The sequence below is a fragment of the Anabrus simplex genome, chromosome 2 (assembly GCF_040414725.1).
Source record: "Anabrus simplex isolate iqAnaSimp1 chromosome 2, ASM4041472v1, whole genome shotgun sequence".
NCBI lineage: Eukaryota > Metazoa > Arthropoda > Insecta > Orthoptera > Tettigoniidae > Anabrus > Anabrus simplex.
The window spans coordinates 1,137,425,966-1,137,449,324 of record NC_090266.1 but is presented as its reverse complement, the minus strand read 5'-3'; the positions used below and the strand labels follow the sequence as shown (position 1 = coordinate 1,137,449,324).

Below are 23,359 nucleotides of genomic sequence, written 5' to 3'. Positions count from 1 at the left end.
CCTCATCCGAATGACACTGGAGGACAGATCAGTCATCTTCGGCTCTGGCGGAACAGTGTAACACATCGTACACTATCAGGAGCGACAGTCCGTCGCCGTTTATTACGGTCTGGGTTACCGGCGCGTCGTCTACTTCTCCGCCTACCTTTGACTAATGTGCAAAACCATGAAATAATACAATGGCGTATGGAACGATATCACTGGGGACAGGAATGGCAGCAGACAGTGTTTTCGGACGAATCCAGGTTCTGTTTGTTTGAAAATGATGGCCGCATTTTGGTGACTGCAGACAGGGGGAGAGGCGTCATATTGACTGCATTCGCACAAAACATACAGCGCTAACTCAAGGCCTTATGGTGTGGGGTGCTATTGGGTACAACCACAAATCACAGTTGGTGAGTGTCCAGAGCACTGTGACCAGTTTGACCTACGTGAGTGACATTTGCGACCCATAGCTGTACCGTTTCTGCACGACATCGCAGACGCCATATTTCAGCAGGACAGTGCGCGACCACATGCTGCTGCACGAGCACGTGCCTTCTTGTTGCCACAGGACGTTAGGCCTTTGCCCTTCCCCCCCCTCCCCCATCCTCCCTATCACCGGTCTTTTCCCCAATCTAAAATGTGTGGGATATGGTGAAACAACGGGTGCGGCGCTGTGACCCAATGCCAACCACCAAAGATGAACTGTAGAACTAGATGAATGCAGCATGGATGGCTATACACCAGGACGCCATTCGCGCCTTATACGCGTCGATGCCATAACGCATGGAGCAAGTTATCAGTGCCCATGGAGGGCCCAGTGCGTACTAGGCAACATACACATGTCGAAACTAGATGACTGAAATGCGAATTGTTTCTCCAGTCTTTCAAGATGTTCGGTTTTTTATGAACATGAGTGTAATTATCATCAACGTACAATATACTACTCTGTTCCAGAATAATCTTTCGCCGGGATGAGTGGCTCAGTCAGTTGAGGCGCCGGGCTTCTGATCCCAACTTCGAACCTGGCTCAGTCCGGTAGTATTTGAAGGCGCTCAGATACGTCAGCCTCGTGTGGGTAGATTTACTGGCACGTAAAAGAAGTCCTTCGGGACGAAATTCCAACGCCTCGGCGTCTCCGAAAACCGCAAAAGTAGTTAGTGGGACGTAAAGCAAAAATAACACAACACGAATAATCTTTCATTCTGTACGTTTTCAGTATAGATTGTTTTTACATATGTTTTATAGAACCCCGTGTAATACCATTGAGAGAGTTATTTTTTTGATGCTCCAGACACTTACATCCATACTTCTTACCGGTCGCCTCTCATTCACTCACTCCCTCCTCCTATCTTTCACCTCTCTGGAAATCACCAGCACTAGTAATTTCGATTCTGACCAGTAGCTTGCTTGGAAAATAATTTCCGGGTTGGATTACAGATTTTTCGGGACCAGGGAACTTTAAAAATGTGGACTGTACATCTTTTGTTAAGGTTTGAGTAACTGTCACTTCGTTGTATTATTTGCGTAAAAGAGGGAATCCACAATTTAATATTACATCCCAATTCCTACACAACAGTCATATTTCTTAAATCATTGTTTATCGGCCGAGTTGGCCGTGCGGTTAGGGGTGCGGAGCTGTGAGCTTGCATCTGGGAGATAGAAGGTTCGAACCCCAATGTCGGCAGCCGTGAAGATGGTTTTCTGTATTTTGCTGTTTTCACACCCGTCAGATGCTGGGGCTGTATCTTAAGGCCACGGCCGCTTCCATCCGACTCCTAGGCCTTTTCTCCCCCATCGTCGCCATAAGACCTATCTGTGTCGGTGCGACGTAAGGCAAGTTCTAAAAAAATCCATTGTTTGTGTTTTATGTGTTTTTTCTTTGTCCGATCATAACCTGTTGATATCCTGCGAACTAGTAATATGGACACTGATTAGGAAAGATGCTTCGGGACCTGAAATAACATATCATCCAATAATGGATTCAGTAGAAAGGAAGATTCCAATCTCACAGGTTATGACCGCTTCCATTTAATTTCCTATCTGCTTTTTCCTATATAATCATGCAACACCATTACAGTGCAGTGTTTTGGTGGTTCTTACTCAACACGACTAGTACATGGAAGTGATACTCTCATGCCCCTCATGAACAGATTATTTGGACCTTTTACTTCAAGTAGGTCTTGGAAGGTAGGAGTAAACGAGGCTATACTGTATGAAAGTAATGTTATCATTGGTGCTTTCACGGCCCGTACTTGTAGATATGATGTGGGCTTTTGGGCTTATACCGTGTGAAGAACAAGGTGAAACGCTTTACGAACCCAAAAGCCCGTATCATGGGTACTGTATGAAAGTAGTCATGGTATTTGATAATTTCCTTTACTCAGAGCTCTGAAAATTTTCCAGAGAGATATGAAAACTCTTGTTATTTGTTCATTCGTCGACGATGTTAAATCTTTTTATAATCATATACTTTTGGGAAGCCCAGAATATAATTGTTGTTGGAAATGAAAATAACGTTTCATTTTAGTTCATTATTCAGACTGTACCTTGACTTTTGTCTGCGAAAATAATACAAACTCCATTTATCAGAAGCTGTTTTGAGAAGGGGAAGGGAGGTTGGGACTAATGCCTAGCCGCGATGATAAAGGCGTACTAGGTTTATCCGAAAAGACGTATGCTTTATTCCATGTCAGGAAGTCGCGAAGTTCAGATACGATAATTCTAATCCTGGAGAGTCACATAGCAACTGGAATTCACTCATCCTTCAACAAAAACGAATACCAGGCTAATTCCTCGTGGAAAGACAGACGGGTATTTTACCTTCCTACTCTATCCCACTCGTATTATCGAAGGCCTGGTTGAAGCCTTTATCATTCACTCCTCCAAAGACTCTTGGTGGTTTTCTTTTTATATTCCTTATATATTCCTACATGCAGAGTAAGTACGCATCGAATGCAAAAACGAATGCAAAAACCATCGAGTACCAAAGCTTTACTTTGAATCCTCCTACTTGTGTACATCATCTTCGTACAACGAAATAACATCCTGGGTTAGGGTTTTGATGATGTAAGTTAGGTTGTTATTTTCCTCCCCTGTATGAAGCAGTTGTTCTAACCATGGTTCATTTTGCTGAGTAGTGTTGAACTATGGCCATTTTTCGTGGGACATAACGTCAGTGTGCCTATTTTCGTAAAAATAAAATGTTCTCAAAAGGTTTCGATTGTTCTTGAAGTGCCAGTTTAAAACAAAAAGCAATGCTGAACTGTACTTTGATTCATAGCTTATGTGGTATTAGCATGCATTTCTTAAATAAGCATGTCCACCCAGTAGAATCTGTAACCGATTCTTATCATTAGTTATTATACGGTATTCTTTGCTCTCTGGGTGCAAGTTGTAGGTTAAGTGAAGCTCGCGGCCTGCGATTGATCTCTAACGTGAGTGTGTCGTGCTTTGTTCCAGGACAAAGGAGCCAATGCCTTAGAGGGGAAGCAGCGAATATGCTTTAAGACGTGGGCTGCGGCTGGACGATGGGAGACCAGTTGCAAACGCTCCTGCTTCTGCTGTCCGCCACCGTCGCGCTGTGGTCGCGCACCTCGGCTGAACAAGGTAAGAATTTTTAGATCTTGGAACGACTTAAAACGAACAAAGGGTGGGCAATGTATTATTTTTGTAATTGTGTATACTGTGTGCTTTTCAGTAATGTTCATATTTCAGATTGTGATGAAGTTCCGGTAATATCATTGAGAGTGATAAGTTTTGTTTATTTCCAATATTGCTGGGCTGAGTGGCTGACAATTGATGCGCTGGCCTTCTAACCCAACTTGGCAGGTTCGATCCTGGCTCAGTCCGGTGGTATTTGAAGGTGCTCAAATACGTCATCCTCATGTCAGTAGATTTACTGGCACGTAAAAGAACTCATGCGGGACTGAATTCCGGTACCTCGGCGTTTACTAAAACCGTGAGAGTAATTAATGGGGACGTAAAACCGTTAAAATTATAACATTATTTCCAATATTCTCTACTCCGTTTTTAAATTTACTGACATTGGAAAGATCAAAAGTAAATTGGAGTTCAAAAATCCACCAATGATGAAGGTAATGTATGTTTACTGCCTTTCTGACAATTTAATGTTTCCATAACCATCGCACGTAAATCCACAAGAATAACGTGTTCGGTTTGCCCGTAAGGACGTAGGTTCAACTACCCTGCAAGGAGTTCGAGAAAATTAGAAAGGAGATTTCCACTTCTGAAGGGGAAAATGTCCCTGAGGTTCACTCGGCCTACAAAAAAATGAATATCATGTTTATTCCTGGGGCCAGGCATAGAGTTAACAACTCTATCCTACTCAGTGCAGAGGTTACGAATACAGTGATAGAAGCTTTACCATCCATTCCTCCAAGGGGCTTCATGGCCTGTGAGGAGTAGACTTTTTTTTTTTTTTTTTTACAAGTATGAAATCATATTCTACCTAAACCCAGATTACCTTGGAGGTATTTTTAAATTCTTCATTTAGCCTTTTCTTAACCATCTCTTTTATCCCGTTGCTCGAGAGTGGAACTACGAAGGAAAACTTCTGAGGTACGAGTTGACAGGGAAGAAGGATGCGTTATCCGGAATTATCGTTCCTGATCGAGAAAGTAATGGCTGCAAAAATATTTGACGATATAAGTATGCTACTGTAATAGTATATTTCTTGTATTTCTTTATTTTTCCTCCTGCAGTAAACCTTTAAGGCATTATTTTGCTCGTAGCATTTCCTGTGTGTGGAACTGGTGATGCACACGCTGCATATTCGTATTTCGAAATGTTTGTGGTGTGTTGTTCTGGGTGAGCTTATTCTTCTAGACTTTTAAAAAATTTTATTTAGTATGTTGTTATTCTGCATAATATCACTGATAACTAGCACCTTGAATTTCCCCTTATATAGTCAGCCGTGAAGAAAAATATCGAAAATTGAACCAAGTTTTCACTCGTTACGACCAGACTTGGCGATGTAAAACTGCTGCGAGACTATGATAGAGGATAGATTCTAAGATCTATGAATCAAATGTCGCTCACTTTCAGGCGTCCGAAGATCGAATCGTGATCTTATCCTGGCGAATGAAGTGACTTCCAGAAAGGCACTTGCCCTTTAAACTCTCGATCAAACAAACAAGTTTAATGAGGCTACCGGTATCAGAAGAAGCAATCTCCTATTACCAAAAATGTTCAGTAGGGATAGACTTTTCTGTACTGTATTTCTAAATACAAGGTGGTGATTATTCTTTATTCTAAATATTCACTTACTATTCTGTATGTATATGACTACATGATTTTCTTTCTAGTTGAGATATGTTGGAGATTCCTCTGTTTGATAGAATTTCAGAGATACTGCACCATTTGACGCCCACATAAGTAGTTTGATGTCCTTTGTGCTGATGCTTTATACACAGACTTAATCTTAGTGAAAACATCTTAGCCTGAATGCTCAAGTAGAATGCCGGTAATTACCTTCTGAAAGTATATATGAATATTCTTTCAAATATTCATAAATACCTATAAACACTTGTGCCGGAAAGGGGCTGCCTGGCCAAAGTGGTAAAGGCGTACTTTGTTCGCCCGAAAGGACGTGGTTACGATTCTCGTCAGGAAGTCGAGAGATTTAAGAGAAGAAATGTCCACAAGTTTTATCAATCAGAGAAGTTTAGACTTAATAGCACTTCAGTTTAAAACATAAATAAAATGATATTCCATTCAATTCCAGCAGAGTGCAGAGATTACTGTATATGAGTCAAACTATTGTTTTAATGCTTTAAAAACTTTAGGATTTTGTCGTTTTTTTTAAATAAGTAAAACAGTCCTGCGGTCTAGGGGTGGCGTACCTGCCTGGAGGCCCAGGTTCTATTTCCGGCCAGCTCTGGTATTTTTGTCTGAATTTGAGGGCTGGTTCAAGATCCACTCAGCTGACGTGAGAATATTGAGGAGCTGGTGAGATGGTGGCCTCGGGCTAGAAGGCTGAGCATTAACGGCCGAGAGGATTTGTCGCGCTGATTCCGTGGAACTTGGTCATATACAAGCCTTCGGGCTGAGCAGCGGTAGCTTGTTAGGTCAAGGCCAATCAGGACTGTGGTGTCATGTTTTTTGTTTATTTGTTTGTTTGTTTTTTATTTGTTTGTTTGTTTGTTTGTTTGTTTGTTTGTTTGTTTGTTTGTTTGTTGAGGGATAGTTGTAGAATGCATTGCTGTCAACATTTTAATTTCCAAACCAAGCGTGTTTTGCCCCTTTTGATTTGACGAATCATCATATTATTATTATTATTAATATTGCTATCACATTTAGATGCAATTACAAGAAATCTCTTATATTCGTCGTGGTACTAAATAATGCAATACATTCTACGAAAGTGTTTGCTTTGAATTTACTATGTTGAATGGGAAGATGGTAGGGATACTGTGAGAGGGGTGGATCTGAACAGAACCGGAACGGGAATGTGCTGAAACAATGAGATTGAACATATTAGACAAGATGAACAGGGTGCTATTTGTCTAGTGACGAACTCTCAATGTAAAGTACAATACTCCACGAAGTAAGCTGTATAATAGAAGTATTGAAATTAACAGGAATGTGTATGGGGATGATACCATCTGGCGGTTCCAAGATATGTGAAAGAAATATCTGTTTTGCAAGCTGCTTTACGGCGCACCGACACGGATAGGTCTTATGGCGACGATGGGATAGGAAAGGGCTAGGAGTGGAAAGGAGGCTGTCATAGCCTTAATAATGTACAGCCCCAGAATTTGCCTGGTGTGAAAATGGGAAACCACGAAAAACCATTTTCAGGGCTGCCGACAGTGGGGTTCGAACGTACTATCTCCCGGATGCAAGCTCACAGCTGCTTGCCTCTAACCGTATGCCCAACTCGCCCGGTGTGTATGTGTGTGTTTTTTAATACTGTACTACATGTGATTCATTGTTATATTCTGAAAGAATATGTTAACTTCAAATTACTTCACATATCTTTACTGTTGAAGCTTACATCGTCATTTGTTTCAGGAACTTTCAGAATTTCAAATATTAATATATTTGTACGATCACTATTTTTGCATAAACATTCTTTGTTTCTACCAACAGTTGTAAAGTTTCTGTTGGAAAAAGTATCTCCTTCGTTAATGGAAATAAATTCTTGAGGATGTCTTATCATTAAAGCCCGGATTTTTATGCAGTAATAGGTTAGATTGCAAATTAATTTGGTTAGTAGGAAGTGTCTGCCTGCTGTCATTTCTTGATGGATGCAGTACTTTTGCATCCATCTCTTGGCACAGGCCAGAGTAAAGTGTAGCTTCCACCGAAGTCCCAGTCAACATCCATGGCTGTGACAATATGGAAGTTGCTGGGGTATGGGTAGTGCTGAGTAATAACATTCGGAGCATGACTAGTGCATCCGAGTGTTATGAAAGGTGCTGCTCATAGGGTCAGTTGTGCTGCAATAGTACTTCCTGACCCAGTGAGGAAAGCAATGGCAAACTACCTCACTCCTCATCTTGCCTTGTACGCCTCATTTTGGCGCTGCCATTGGTTTTTGGTGTTTCCTTATAACCGCATAACCTTTGGTGGTGCTATTTGAGGATCCAACCAGCCTCTGGGCTGATGACCTAACAGACAGACAGACAGACAGTAGGAAGTGTCGGCCACCCACTCTTCCATAATGTAGCAAGAGTAACATAAATTGTAGGGGTTCTGATGGGCCGTACGCCTAATGTCTATGCAAACCCCAAAGCACAATCGTTGTGAAGGTAGACTATACTTGCTACTAGCTTCAGTAAGTTTGCATTCTAACCTATCAATGCATAAAAATCCGGGCTCTACTTATCATTTCTGCCCACTGTAAATTTCAGCGTCTTTTTGTGTGATCGGTAGCGTGTTGCCTTTCCTTCGTCTAGCTACATTGTAAACAATATTGCAGTGTTTATCTTTAACTCACTTTAGTATAGTTTTCTTCTCCTTCTTCTTCTTCTGCTTAATTTTGGTGTGGCCATACAAAAATATAAAATAACTGGCGGGCGTCACGAAGACAAACGTCCAATTAGATATACATTCACAATCCAATTAATATAGTAATAACCTGAAGTTAATAGATCTCATGTCTTGTTCGATGATTCGGGAATCCAATTCCGATGGCAGGCATTACCTCACACACGCCTTACAACGTGCATTTACGGATAGTTAAACCGCGTATTGAGCAAGTAAAAACAACGGAAATATCTAATCTACAGTTTATACAACGATAGCATTAAATAAAAATAAGTGAAAACACGGTACTTGATAAAATGATTTACTAACCCAAGTAGGTTACTCGTGGCTTGATAATAACGTTTACAAGATATTTACGCTTAGAGAATAGAGTTCTGTGACAGCAGTCTATTAGTCTCGCACTAATAGGAAACCCCCGCTTGAATTGCTTGAATGCGAAACATTCGGGTATAATAATATTGACGTAAGGACCTGTACTACGACTATCAGATAAACAGCCAGATACGTAGGCTGCAGTTTTGCAAACTAGAAGTTACATATTTTCCTGTGTACTACCAACGGATTTTAACGACGATATTGTTATGCGGAAGATGTAGTAACATTTATTATTGCGTTGGTAATAAGGTGACTGAAAATATGGTGAAATTTAGCACGGTGGTATACGTGTTCCCTGATGTTTTCGTTTGTTTAGCACTATTCCTTTTGAAACTGTATTACTAAGAGTCCAATATCAGACTCTTAATAAGCTATAATGTGGAAGTTCAGGTCAAAAAGAGAATTAGGACTGAAATCTACACATACGAAGAAATGTTAAAATGAATTAACTACAGTGACCGTCATAATTTTTCGGACAGGCAGAGTTCCTTTATATTTCGCATAAAATTATTAATAAAAAACATACATAGTTTAATTTTGCGTACTCCAGAATGAATAGTTACACATACAGATACCAAAAATAAATACTCACTTCATTTCATGATACACAAACAATTTGAAATTTATGAATGTAATTACAATAATACAAAAATTTCTTGTTCATAAATATTCGGACAAAAATGCAAGTACAAGAAAAATATGAAGGATGGAATCCATGTCGGAATATTAATACTTCGTGATTCTTTTCTTCCTGCAAAGCACTTCAGTCAAGCTTCTTGGCATGCTCTCCACGAGTTTCCTTGTGGTGAAATGGGGCAATTTTTCCCACTCCTCTTGCAGTCGTCTCTTCACATCAGCTTTGGAATGTAGGCCTATGGGAAGTTTCCGGATGTTGTTTTCTAGTATATCCCATAAATTCTCTATGGGGTTAATGTCAGGGCTTTGTGGGGGGAGGATTCACAACTTTAGGACAGTTCTGAAACAACTATAGCTGTACATTATAGGCCGTATGTTTCGAGTCGTTGTCCTGATAAAATTTAAAACAGTCCCCAACTCCCACGTTTTCTGCACTGTTCTTCAGGTTTTTTTTAAAAAAAATCTGAAAATACTGGCGGTAGTCCAGGTTTCTGTTCATATAAACCAGCTCACCTACTCCTTGAGCCGACATACAGCCCCAAACCATAACATGTCCTTCTCCATGTTTTACCGTTGCCTTCACATTTCTTTCTTCAAACTCCTTATTGGGCTGTCTCCAAACTATGATGTGCCCATCTGAACCAGAAACGTTGAACTTCGATTCATCGCAGAAAATGACAGTGTTCCACCAATTCATGACTTTAGTAAGATGTTCCTTAGCAAATCGTTGTCGCTTGATCCTATTTATTTCATTTGTATAGGGCTTCCTTCTTGCAGTTTGCCCGTGATAATCACCTCTATATAACACCCTCCGGATTGTATTTACACTGATCTTTCCGAACTCGCTCTCAGCTGCAGGAGCAATAGTGGTGTAGTAAGACGTGGATTTCTTTTCACTTTTCTTACTACTGCCCTCTCATCTCTCCTAGTAACGACCCTCGGGCGACCTGTCAGTGGCAAATTTTCAATTTTGTCTTGAAATTTGTATCGGCAGATAATATCGTTAACAGTAATTTTCTTCATGTTCAGCAAATCTGAGATTTGTCTACATGTTTTCCCTTTTTCATGTTGTAATATTACTAATTACCTTTGATCAAATGTACTCTTGTCCTCTGCGTCCCGTTTCACTCGTGAATCGTTGCGGCTGATTTGTGCATGAGGAAGGCACTGACTGGGACCTGCCTGCACAGCGCGTAACAAGTGCAAAGTATGCCTTTAGCAGCTAAATATCTCCTGTACGAAAAAAAATGACCAGCAAATTTTCGTATCTCAAATAAATAAAAGGTATTATTACTTTGTAAACTCACCTACAAATCGCAATTGGATAATTCTAGTACCTACGAAGTGCATTAAATTCAGAGTTTGGTAATTTCGAATGTATTACCTGTTATTTCTTTAATAGCAGGGGTATTACATGTATAGATTATTCTGTCCGAAAAATGATGACTGTCACTGTATGTAACGAAACTCAGAAGTTGTTGTAGAAAATAAAAAGACTGAAAATGTAACCTGGACGCAAAAGTTAAGATTCAGGTTATGTATCTTATCAAATACTTCCTACCACACGCTATAATTTTGTTTTTTCCAATACTATTTACGAGGATACGCGTAACGCAGAAAGTAAAGTTCATACTCTTAATTAATGCCACTGTATGCGGCGTAGGATCATTAATTTTATTATTAATTCAATTTGTTGTTTCTAATTTAATTAGTTTGTTTATTTTTCCAAGACAATGTTAAAATAGTGACTGGCAAGCCTTTAATCTCACTTTAGTGTAAATACTTAGTAGCAAGTTGTTATGAAGTCAAAGAAATAGCCTTAACGTCCTCATTCGACAGACGAATCACCATGAACAACGTCGTACACCTTTACTCCATGTGTGCGTCACGGATAGATTTGAAATAGAACCCAGGCTTTTGACACGCATTGTAGGGATTAAGAAATGTACACTATCACCTCTAGTACCCTACCGACCAACATTTAGAAGGTAAACAAATGTTGGACTATTGGGACTCGAACTCGATGCGTGGCGGCATCAAACGATGTTGCCGAGACGACTACGGCTGCCTAGGAAGCTTACTGCTGAGTCGCTTGCGTGCAACTCATATAGTATAGTGAAAAGCAACAACTTGCTAGCTTGCGAAATCTTTAAAAATTCTGTGATAGCTGGACAGGAAGCATGATATATTTTATAATTATATACATAGGTTACACTATAACAACTTATTTTTCGTATAGCATCATTCGTGTGTGTGTGTGTGTGTGTGTGTGTGTGTGTGTGTGTGTGTGTGTGTGTGTGTTTGAGTCATCAGTCCATAGACTGGTTTGATGCAGCTCTCCATGCCAGTCTATCTTGTGCTAACCTTTTCATTTCTACATACCTATTGCATCCTACATCAGCTCTAATCTGCTTGTCATATTCGTACCTTGGTCTACCCCTACCGTTCTTACTGCCTATACTTCCTTCAAAAACTAACTGAACAAGTCCTGTGTGTCTTAAGATGTGTCATTTCTATCCCTTCTTCTTGTCAAATTTAGCCAAATCGATCTCCTCTCACCAATTCGATTCAGTGTCTGTTCATTCGTGATTTGATCTATCCATCTCACCTTCAGCATTCTTCTGTAACACCACATATCAAAAACGTATATTTTATTTCTTTCTGAGCTAGTTATCGTCCATGTTTCACTTCCATACAATGCCACACTCCAGATGAAAGTCTTCAGAAACACCCTTCTAATTCCTATATCAATGTTTGAAGTAAACAAATTTATTTTCTTAAGAAAGCTCTTCCTTGCTTGTGCTAGTCTGCATTTTATGTCCCCCTTACTTCTGCCTTCGTTAGTTATTTTACTACCCAAATAACAATATTCATCTACTTCCTTTAAGAATTCATTTCCTAATCTAATATTTCCTGCATCACCTCCATTCGTTCGAATGCATCCCATTACTTTTGTTTTGGACTACTTATTTTCATCTTGTACTCCTTACCCAAGACTTCGTTCATGCCGTTCAGCAACTTCTCGAGATCTTTTGCAGTCTCAGATAAAATAACAATATCATTGGCAAATTTCAAGATTTTGATTTCCTCTCCTTGGATTGTGATTCCCTTTCCAAATTCTTCTTTGATTTCCTTTACTGCCTGTTCTATGTAAACATTGAAAAGGAGGGGGGAGAGGGTGGACAAACTGCAGCCTTGCCTCACTACTTTCTGGATTGCTGCTTCTTTTTCAAAGCACTCGATTCTTATCACTGCAGACTGATTTTTATACAGATTGTAGATAATTCTTCGTTCTCGGTATCTAATCCCAATCACCTTCAGAATGTTAAATAGCTTGGTACAATCAACATTATCGAATGCCTTTTCTAGATCTACGAACGCCCTGTATGTGGGCTTGACCTTCTTAATTCGGTCCTCTAAGATCAGACGTAAAGTGAGGATTGCTTCACGTGTTCCTACATTTCTTCTGAAGCCCAATTGATCTTCTACCAACTCAGCTTCAACTTGCCCTTCCATTCTTCTGTAAATAATACGTGTTAAAATTCTGCAGGTCAGAGATACTTCGACATATGAAATAAAGACCAGTTCCATACTGACTACAAACTATAGCTAACTTTGATTAATGTTTCCCTGCTTAGACAAATCGCACTTCAGCCAGAAATGTATGTGGATTAACGGAAAGAAAGCTAACAACCCACAAAATGAAGACATCCCTTTTCGTCATCATTTAAAAAAGTCTAAGACAGGTGCGATGTATGTTCAACAACATAGTTGTTGCAGGATTATTGTAGTAATTATCAATACATGTCAGCCGCCACAGTTCCTTGCATCTTAAATATGCAGGTGGCATCTTTCAACGTACCACATGTGTTGTATTTGGGCTTCTCATAATATGGGCCACATGGCTGCATGGATTATATTGCTCGTGAGCGCTATAATATGGAATTAGGATGGGCAGACGTAGATTGATATTATGCATTTCAGTGGTGCATTAACTCGTGTGCTTGTCGTCAAGGCTAGGAGCTTTTCAACTTGTAGAAATTTTAAGACATTTACCAGACTCATTTAAGTTATATTTTGAATTATTCTCTCCCTAGAATTATTTTTTCATTGCTATGCGCTAGTAACAAATAGAGGATTGTGGCGACATTTAGTAAATTCATAGAGGCTTGCAGACTGAACGCTGAAAGGCATAACGGTCTATAATGATGTATGTAAGCTATGAAGTGACAGTGGTGTGGCTGGAAAAATAATGTATACCAACCTGCAGATTGTTATTGACAACTAGAAGTCTAATCTAAATATTATCATAATTTGGTTCTGTGAAGGGTTGGCGTAAAAGAACCTACAGTCTAATGCATCTTATGTCGAGATAGCGTTTATCGTAATTTTCCTCTTGTCACTGTAAGGAAATTACTAAATACACTTGTTCTAAAATACCTTCAAGGTACCTCCATAAATGGCGAGCTCGTGATTTTCTATATTGTATGGTTTGCGTCTAAATACTACCGGTAAATACGTCACGCCTCGGCCGCCCATCTACGGTCAAGTCGTCCGTCAACTTAGGAATTTACGAACGGCTTCAGCCGACCTCATTTATCCAATTGTCTGTGAAACTCATGCGTGACTCGTGTATATGCCTTTACAGGTGATAATGGAAACGAATACTGTGCATTCATTAAAGATGATTTGTACTTTCTAAATTGCTCGTTCCACTAAAAATTATGATTTCAGTGTAGAAGACTGAGGCTTGGCTACTTTAAATAATAAATAACTCCTTGCGTCCTTGAGGAAATGAAGCCTAGATATTTGCAAAGGGGTTAAGTACAAACATTCCGACATTGCCCGTTCCTAAAAACAAGTTTATATGTTACACCGTACATGAATATACATTTTTTCTACAGAACCAGGAAATGTAATGAGTTTCTTAATTTCAAAGTCTCTACAATCGAAGAAAGAAGTTGGTTCCTCAAACTGTTTCAGAACATTTGGACATCGGTTTATAGTCACGAAATAGGCCTGTGTGTTCATGCAGTCATATACAGAGGAGAATGGAAGTATTCAAATCTATGGATATGCAGCTTTAAATGTTTAATTAATCGACACAGCAGGTGGAACATCGTGGTCGATTTTGTCCAACTCGGGAGAAGTGCGAACTACCTGACGGAAGCTCAAAACACATGAGTGAGGAATCACAACATCTAGGCTTACAGATCATCAGACAAAACCAGTGGCGTGCACTAAACCCCATCTACCCCAGCGCTGCTGGGGTGAAGAACTTTTTATAAACATTTTCTACTTATTCCTTAGAACGCTTTTGATAGTATTTAAAACATTGCGAACATCTAAGCCAAGCCAAGTACAGCTGTCTGGACAATCCGCTCGCACTACCGCAGTTCAGCTTCTCCAGCGAGATAGGTTTCCTTGCTGGCGCAAAAGAGAGCTACTCCAGCGAAATTTAAGGTCGCTTGGGTGACGCATGCACTTGAAGCTTCCTTGTCCTGGCAACGGGGCGGAGCTGTAGTTCCTCCCTCGACAGCAATTTACGGCGACAGGCCAGCTAGCTTAGGTAATGTTAGATTTGATACTTGACACTCAAAGTCTTCAGCGCCACACACTAGAGACTGCAAGAAAAATATCAACATCTTAACAGCATAGCCATTTGCACATCGTCTTGCTAATAAAAATAGAGTCAGTATATGAAATCAATTGGAATATAGAAGAATATATTTTAGTCTTGAGTTTTGGCATGTATACAGTTTTTTTTCGAGCAATTCATTGATGGCACGTGTGGAGTATGTGTTCAGATAGCCGCAGAAAAATATTTAGGTTGCCCAGCATGAACACAGAGTTTGTATTTGGTTGTCTGTGATGGTGGTATATAGTGAATTTTTGTAGTGTTCCTCCTGGATTATAGGTGAAGGTTCGCGAGTTCTGTGGCATTCTTCATGAATATAACGTGTGTTAAACGTCGTGACAAAATATTTTCCGTCGTTTGTCGTTGATGCACGCATACTGAGTATGCGAGTGAAACTATAAAACTTCAGCGACGGTAAAATACCAGTTCAATTTTTGCTTTTTAGTTTATATTAGGCTTTTTAAGTAAGAAACAAATAGTCCCAGTGTGTTTTTGTGAAAACCATGACTGCTATCACGAAGCGTCACCGGATGAAACTGTAAGTACATTGTTTAAAATCTGCTATATATTAAGTAATGATGGTGTCGTCACTGCCGTGAATATCAGTGTGGAAGTATGTGGGAGCGTGTGGTTGAAAATATTCTTGAAAGATCTTTCTCTGGTAGACCTTTCCACGAAAAACGCAGCCTTATAAAATGGTAATGTTGACTTGAGAGAGTGTAGTGGGTCTACGATTGTTTATATTTAAAAACCTTTTTTGCAGCTGGGGTAATGAATATGTTCACCGCACGTCACTGAACAAAACCAACTATATGGTGAACACCCGAGACAAAAGAAGATTTCAAGGCGTGAGAGGCCTGGAATTTGCAGGCAACACCTACGAGAAAGTGACACAGTTTAAGTAACTGGGAGCCCTCATGACTGGGGACAACAAGGTCAGCGAGGTGATAAAGGTTAGGGTGGCAGCTGGGAACAGGTGTTACTTCGCCTTCCAGAAGTTACTGAAGACTGCAACACTGTCCAGAAGATTAAAACTCACCGGGGTACCGCGTTATAATCCGTCCAGTTGTGCTGTATGCTTGCGAGACGTGGATCCTAAACGAGCGCGACAAGAACGTTCTACGGGTGTGGGAGAGAAAGATCTCGATGAAGATTTTCGGCGCGGTTCACGATGGAGAGTAGCGCATCAGGACCAACGATGACGTCTATGCCCTGTATGGTGACCTCGAGATAGTCGCAGAGGCCAAAAAGAGGAGACTTCGGTATCTCGGTCACATCGTAAGAATGGACCAGGGCCAAGCAACGAAGATGATCCTTGATCAACATCCTGGAGGCCAGTGAAGACAGGGGAGACCAAGGACAAGGAGGCCGGACGATGTCTCGAGAGATTTGGAGTTGATAGGGATCCAGGGCTGGAGAAGGAGACCTCTGGACCAAAAGGAGTGGGCGAAAGCTATTGGAGAGACCAGGGCCTTCCATGGGCTGTATTGCCAGGAGAGTGAGTGAGTGAGTGAGTGAGTGAGTGAGTGAGAAGGTGGAATTAGGCCTATATATTTTTTCGTGATTCCACTGATGCGTTATCGTGTGTTTCAATTACATACACGGTACTCGAATGATAAGAATACGTATGTATTCGACAAGTGAATTCCCTTAAAAACGTCCCGTTATCTTATGACACAAGTATTCAAACACGCGCTATGATACAGCAATAAAACACAGTAAAAGATGGAAATGCTGACGTTTATACTGTACCTTCAGAACTCCTCATTCATATCTGCTGTCATACAGTACACAAGCAACTTCAGCTACGAGTGGCCACAGTCGTAATGGGGCGGAAAGGAAAATAGACGACTCTAGAGGAGATAAAAATCATTTTTCATATACATGAACAAAATAAGACATGTAAAGAAATTGGAGAAGCTGTACACAGAAATCCGCCCACTGTGATGGTGTGTCATCCAACGCTATAAAACGAAGAATACCATTGTCAGTCAGCCTAGGAACGGTGTTCCGCCAAAACTTACTTCTAGAGATAAAAGACAAGGGCTGAAAATGGTGAAGCAAAATCCCAGAATAACAGCAACAGAAATCAAAGCACCTCTGGAAGAACATCTTGGGAAGGTGGTTCGTGAAAGAACAATTCGTAGGGTTCTGAACAATACCGGGTACAATTCCCGAACATCAAGAAGAAAACCGTAGGTAAGTGAACAAGAAAAATCGTGTAGTATTGCCCAATGAGTATGTAACGAAGAACAGTGAGTTCTGGGATCGTGTGTTATGGTCGGATGAAAGCAGGTTCAATGTATACCGAAGTGATGGCCAATTAAAGGTGTGGAGACAGAAGAATACTGAGTGGAATCCTAAAATTATGAAGGCTACGGTCAAACACGGGGACAGCAGCGTAATGCGATGGGGATGTATGGCGTCAAGTGGTGTGGATGAGCTAGCTTTTATTGATGGTGTCATGAATAAGTATGGTTATAAGAACATACTACAAGAATACCAGCAGAGAAGCGCAATCGTGGAAATAATTTTTATTTCTAACAAGACAACGATCGTAACCGCACCACAGAAGTTGTTACATTATGGATCATCTGCAACACACACTATACACTCAAAATAGCACCTCAATCAGCTGACTTGAACCCGATCGAGAACATGTGGCAAGAGTTGGAAGATAGTATCTGGAAACACCACATCACCAGCAAAACAAGACTGAAAGACATTATTATGCTGGAATGGAGTAAAATTGTTTCGGTCTTAATTAGCAAGCACGTACATTCAATGCCAAGGCATTTGGCAGCAGTTATTCATAGAGAAGGCATGATAACCAAGTACTACAGTGGTTTGTTTATTTGAATACTTACGGCCAACTGTTGAGAGAACATTTTTCATTATGAACATGCATTTGTTTAAATTACGTACAGACGTGTGGCATTAAAAATGAAATACAGGTGTGTTAAAACATTGAAGAGATTTGTTTATTTTACTGTGTATGTTTTGGTATTTATGTGTCCTTTTGTAGTAGTAGTTTGTTGCATTTGAATACTTCTGTCCGCCTCTGTATGTCTATAATGCGTTTGACGGCTGGCAGCAATGTCATCCACCTTGTTTTTTCATATATTCATATATGTTCCACCTCTGCAAATGAACAGAATTATTTCAATGATTCTGTTCTGACAGCTTAAATATGAAAACAGCGGAATAATTTATACACAATGCCTTCAAAATCAACTGGAAGTGAATCTGGTGCTGTCTGAATGCTGTTGTAAAGGACATGTGCACTGTACCCAGTTCCAATTGATTTTTGAGCTGTGGTGGAACTCAGATATTAAATCCACTCTGCGAATGTCTGCGAACTTGAGAAGCGAGCTCCCTCCCTTCGATTAAGCTCTCCCGACTTGTTCTCATCCGCCGAAAAACACACGAGTTTAATACATTTAAAGCATAATCAAGTTTAGACCCACTTAACCGAGAATTAAACCAGCGTTAACATACTTTAATAAATAGCCGCGAGCATTCTCCAGTCAAGCCTAGCACTCAGTATCTTTTTTAACATACAGAAGTTGCTTCTCCACATGGCATGGAAGATCTAACATTATGGATCTTGTTGGTATCAAAGGATGTGAATGTTCTAAAATCTAAATTAGTTTCGACGGATGGTTGGAGAGTGTGAGAAAAACAGTTTTCTTAAAAAGTAAATGCTATTCAAATTAATGCGTATAATTATGCCATTAGAATAAGGGATTGTGAAAAAACTTGTTTGTTTTTCATTTTGAAATATAGTAACCCTAACTCACTAGAAGGTGTTGTCCGGCTGCGATTGTAATTGCGCGGGGAGCTTTTGTAGCTTGTTTACAGTGTCCCCCGTCTTCTACTTCGTAATTCTTCTTTCGTAATTACTATAACAAATTTTTTCACTAACACAAATTTGTTTAAATAAAAATAATAATAATAGAGGAAACATATTCTTCATGCATATTATTTGCATTCTCAAGGCACACCTCTGGGTTCGAACGGTAGGTTCGAACGGGATTCCATCATGGGTCCTTTATTTGACTCTGATTGCTGTGGTGACAGTCAGTCTTCTGTAAAACGACGCAATGAACCAGAAAGTTTAAAAAGCAGATCTGCACGCATAGGAGTGCTGTTGACGTCTAGAAGAAGGGAGCCGGACAATCCGTCCCACTGCTAATTTGGTCCCATAACAAATTCATCCCCGGACTATTCGCCTTGCTATCAAAGTACTTCCCGCGTTCTGTCCCGTCCTTACAAATCTCATATTTGGAGTAGATATATGGAAATAGAGCGTTCGAAGTAACTCTGCCCTACGCTAACAGTGGCGCAATCGTACTTGGCAAGAGTGGCATCCGAAACAGCAGTGAAACTGCCTAATGGTGATAGCTTGAAGAGGACTATGAGGAGAGTGATGCGCCAGTAGTTTCCACCAGAACCAAACTCTCAGCGATCCAAAATTTGTCGGAGAAATTCGAGACTACACTCAGGGGTTAGAGGTGACTTCCGTATTACGATTCGGAAGACGAAGATAAGATTATGATATTCAGCAGAAACGCGCAGTGTGCAAGTCTCTGTGAATTTACTGAACGCCGCCACAATCCTCTGTTAGTAACTAGTCCTGTGACCTCGTTTAGTTCTATACCTCGTATCTTTAAATCGTCCGCCTCCGTAGCTTAACGGTTAGTGTTATTAGCTGCCGTCCTCGGGGGTCCGGGTTTGATTCCTGGTATTGCCAGAAGTTTAACAATGGCAGGAGGGCTGTTATGTGGTTGAAATGGTACATGTAGCTCACCTCCATTGAGGGTGTGCCTGAAAAGAGCTGCACCACCTCGGGATGAGGACACGAGTTTACATCCTTAAATCGAAAAAACTGAGTCTAATCATCGTCCTCTACTTCTCTTACCCACCACAACAGAGTCCATTATTCTCCTGGGTAACCCATTTTCCTCAATTCGCCCCGCATGACCCCACCACCGAAGCCGGTTTATGCGTACAGCTTCATCCATCGAGTTGATTCCTAACTTAATCATTACCTCCTCATTCCGAGTACCTTCCTGCCATTGTTCTTACCTGTTTACCAGCAATCATTCTAGCTACTTTCATGTCTGTTATTTCCAAATTATGAACAAGATATCCTGAGTCTATCCAGCTTTGACCCCCGTAAAGTAAAGCTGGTCTGAAAACAGACCGATGTAAAGATATTTTGGTCCGGGAACTGACTTCCTTCATACAGAATACTGTTGATCGCAACTGCGAGTTCACTGCATTAGTTTTACTGCACCTTGATTCAATCTCACTTACTATACTACCATCCTGAGAGAACACACATCCTAAATACTTGAAATTATCTACCTGTTCCAGCTTTGCATCCCAATCTGACATCACTTCTTTTCGATGTCTTACCTACTGACATCAGTTAAGTCTTCGGAAGGCTAATTATCATACCATATTCAATACCCCTATCTTCAAGTTCCAAAATATCAGACTGCAGGCTTTCGGTACAATCTGCCATTAAGACCAAGTCGTCAGTATAGGCCAGACTGCTTACTAAATTTCCACCTAACTGAATCCCTCCCTGCAACTTTATACCTTTCAGCAGATGATCCATGTAAATTATGAACAACAAAGGTGAAAGATTACAGCCTTGTCTAACCCCTGTAAGTACCCTGAACCAAGAACTCATTCTACCATCAATTCTCACCGAAGCCCAATTGTCAACATAAATGCCTTTGACTGGTTTTAATAATCTACATTTAATCTCACAGTCCTCCAGTACTGCTAACGCCTTTTCCCTCGGTACTCTGTCATATGCTTTCTCTAGATCTACGAAACATAAACATAACTGTGTATTCCTCTCGTAGCATTTTTCAGTTATCTGGCGCACACTGAAAAACTGGTCTTGTCAGCCTTATCTGTGGTCTGAAACCACATTGGTTTTCATCCACCGTCCTATCAACCACTGAGCGCACCCTCCCTTCCAAGATGCGAGTGAACACTTTGCCTGGTATACTGATCAATGAGATACCTCGTTAATTGTTGCAATTCTTCCTGTTCCCTTCCTTCTAGATAGGTGCAGTTACTGATTTTGCCTAATCGGAAGGTATTTTACTAACTCTCCATGCTAATTTTATCACTCTGTGAAGCCATTTCATCCCTGCCTTTCCACTATATTTCACTATTTCAGGTCTAATGTAATCTCTTCCTGTTTGTTTTATGGCAGTGGTGTTCATTTACCATCCTTTCCACTGCATCAACCGTAATTTCATCAACATCATTATCCTCTTCCCAATGAGCTCGATTTGATAATCGCTATGATAATCGTCAAAAAATGTTGTCTAATGCGTCCGCATCATATATTATGACGTCACTAGACAATGTGCTCATTTTGGGAGGTGTAAGTTTATATTCACTATGGCTGCTACCTTATTCTTCTGTCGAACTTGAACTATCCCCACTTCATTCATTGCACTGCTTGTCGCTATCAAATCTGAGATTTAGCGTCAGGACACTGTCACTTTTTAAGAGGTTTTCATATTTGTTCATAATCAGGGACGTATGAAACATGCGAATAACTCATCCTCGACATAACACAGTTTTCATTCCGCGCCTTATACCGTATTTTCAGTTTCACCAATCGCAAAACCTTAATAGGACTGATGGCTACTCGTCGAACCATTGTGTTTAGCCTCTACATACACAGAAAATAAGGCGTGCGCAAACACCACCGGCACAATCTCAACTGTCGCAACCGACTGCGCGCAAAGCGCGATGTAACGGAGCCTTGTAGTGCGTAACTGGGGAGTTTTACAGACCAACGACTGTCACCACTGAAAGTAGGGCACGTACTCAGGGCTATATTTTTATGTTATTAACGATAAACGCGAAATGTAAGGGAGAGATTCAGCAAGACGTATCTGCACGATTGATCACAAATGTGACAGATTCATTTTATAGCGAAATCTCGCGAAAATGGACCGTTTCTGAGAAAAATTTCATTTTACGATATAAACCTAAAACGGTGTTTTGTTAAAATTTATTTTCAGGAAATGCGTTAATTTTGAAGATGCTGGCTGCAAAGGAATTAGAAATCATTTATGAAGGTGCATTAACCCCCAAATCATTTATGACCTCTAGTACCATCGATGACAAGGTTTTCCTGATACTTTTGGAACATTTCGAACATTTCGTTTATTTAAAAATACATTCGTTTTTAAGTACTATTTATTAGCTGCAAGTGTAATGGGAGGCATGGCCACGCGAACTTCTATTATTTTCTTGGTTTTTCCCCTTCGCTTCCAAAATTTATTTTATTTAATCTGACCCGGGACATTCTAGGTTTGCCAAATGACACAGAATAATACAAAGTAAATCTTTTTAATGGAAGATGATAAATCATTTTCATATTAAAAGTAATATAAATTATAATTAACCGTATTAAATGACCTGAACTCCATATAAATGATGTCTAAGAATAGAGACGGAGTATTTAATTATTGAGACATCAATCCCATCTTGCAGATTTCTCGACATTTGATATTTCTGTCTCCATGTCACGGATGATTTGGGAATTGTTCCCCTCGTGCCAAAGAAAATTCCAGTACTGTCATTTTTCGAAGATTATAAATGTTGCAAATGTTACGTCTTGTAAACATCAATTGATTTAATGACATTGTGTATAAATGTATGGCATGCCCGACTCGTTGGCTGAACGGTCAGCGTACTGGTCTTCGGTTCAGAGGGTCCCGGGTTCGATTCCCGGCCGGGTCGGGATTTTAACCTTAATTGGTTAATTCCAGTGGCTCGGGGGCTGGGTGTTCGTGCTGTCCCCAACATCCCTGGAACTCACACACCACACATAACACTATTCTCCACCACAATAACACGCAGTTACCTACAAATGGCAGATGCCGCTCACCTTCAACGGAGGGTCTGCCTTACAAGGACTGCACCCGGCTAGAAGTAGCCACACGAAATTATTATAATGTATGGCATTAAAAATTCTCACGAAATTACTTCCATATTTTTAACTGCATAGGCCCACACGATATTTTATATATTTTTCACTAAATGTTTGAAACATTAACACAGACAAGACCCGACCCTGCGCATACGTGACCTTCAACTGCGTTCTGGTGCAATTCTGCTCGTTCGAACCAATGGCTGTTTCTTGTCAGTACCAACTACATTGAAATTAAACTAATATGTATAGTCGCTGAAGAAAAGAATACAGGTGCATTGTATTGTACAAACTTCTCGCAAGTACACTTTTCTCAGAAACAATAATTGAACTTACAGATATATTTGTTGTGGGTCCCCACAAGGTCTGTTTCTACATGGGAGGTGAATTATAACCGGAGAGTTGGCCGTGCGGTCAGCGGCGCGCAGTTCTGAGTTTGCATCCGAAAGATAGTGGGTTCGAACTTCACTGTCAGCAGTCCTGAAGAGGGTTTTCCGTGGTTTCTCCCTATTCATACCAGGCAAATGCTGGGACTGTACCTTAATTAAGGCCACGGTCGCTTCCTTCCCACTCCTAGGCCTTTCCTATTCCATCGTCGCCATAACACCTATCTGTGTCGGTGCGACGTAAAACAAAGGTGAATTATATTTTTATAATACATACAATTAAGTGTGATAAAATATTAAATGGGAGGAACATGCAGTGCCATACGCTCGTTCTTTATTTTGAGAGACTGTACA

The 23,359-nt window shown here is 40.4% G+C and overlaps 1 protein-coding gene across 2 annotated transcripts in view; it reads left to right on the top strand.

The window, feature by feature from the left end:
• Positions 1 to 23,359, top strand: part of Eph (Eph receptor tyrosine kinase) — a 1,044,814-nt gene that overhangs the window by 353,459 nt on the left and 667,996 nt on the right. For both annotated transcript variants that reach the window (XM_067142090.2, XM_067142089.2), the window contains exon 3: positions 3,445 to 3,591. In XM_067142090.2, the coding sequence (XP_066998191.1) occupies positions 3,513 to 3,591 (79 nt within the window). In that variant the 5' untranslated portion in view covers positions 3,445 to 3,512. The remainder of the gene's footprint in view (positions 1 to 3,444; positions 3,592 to 23,359) is intronic.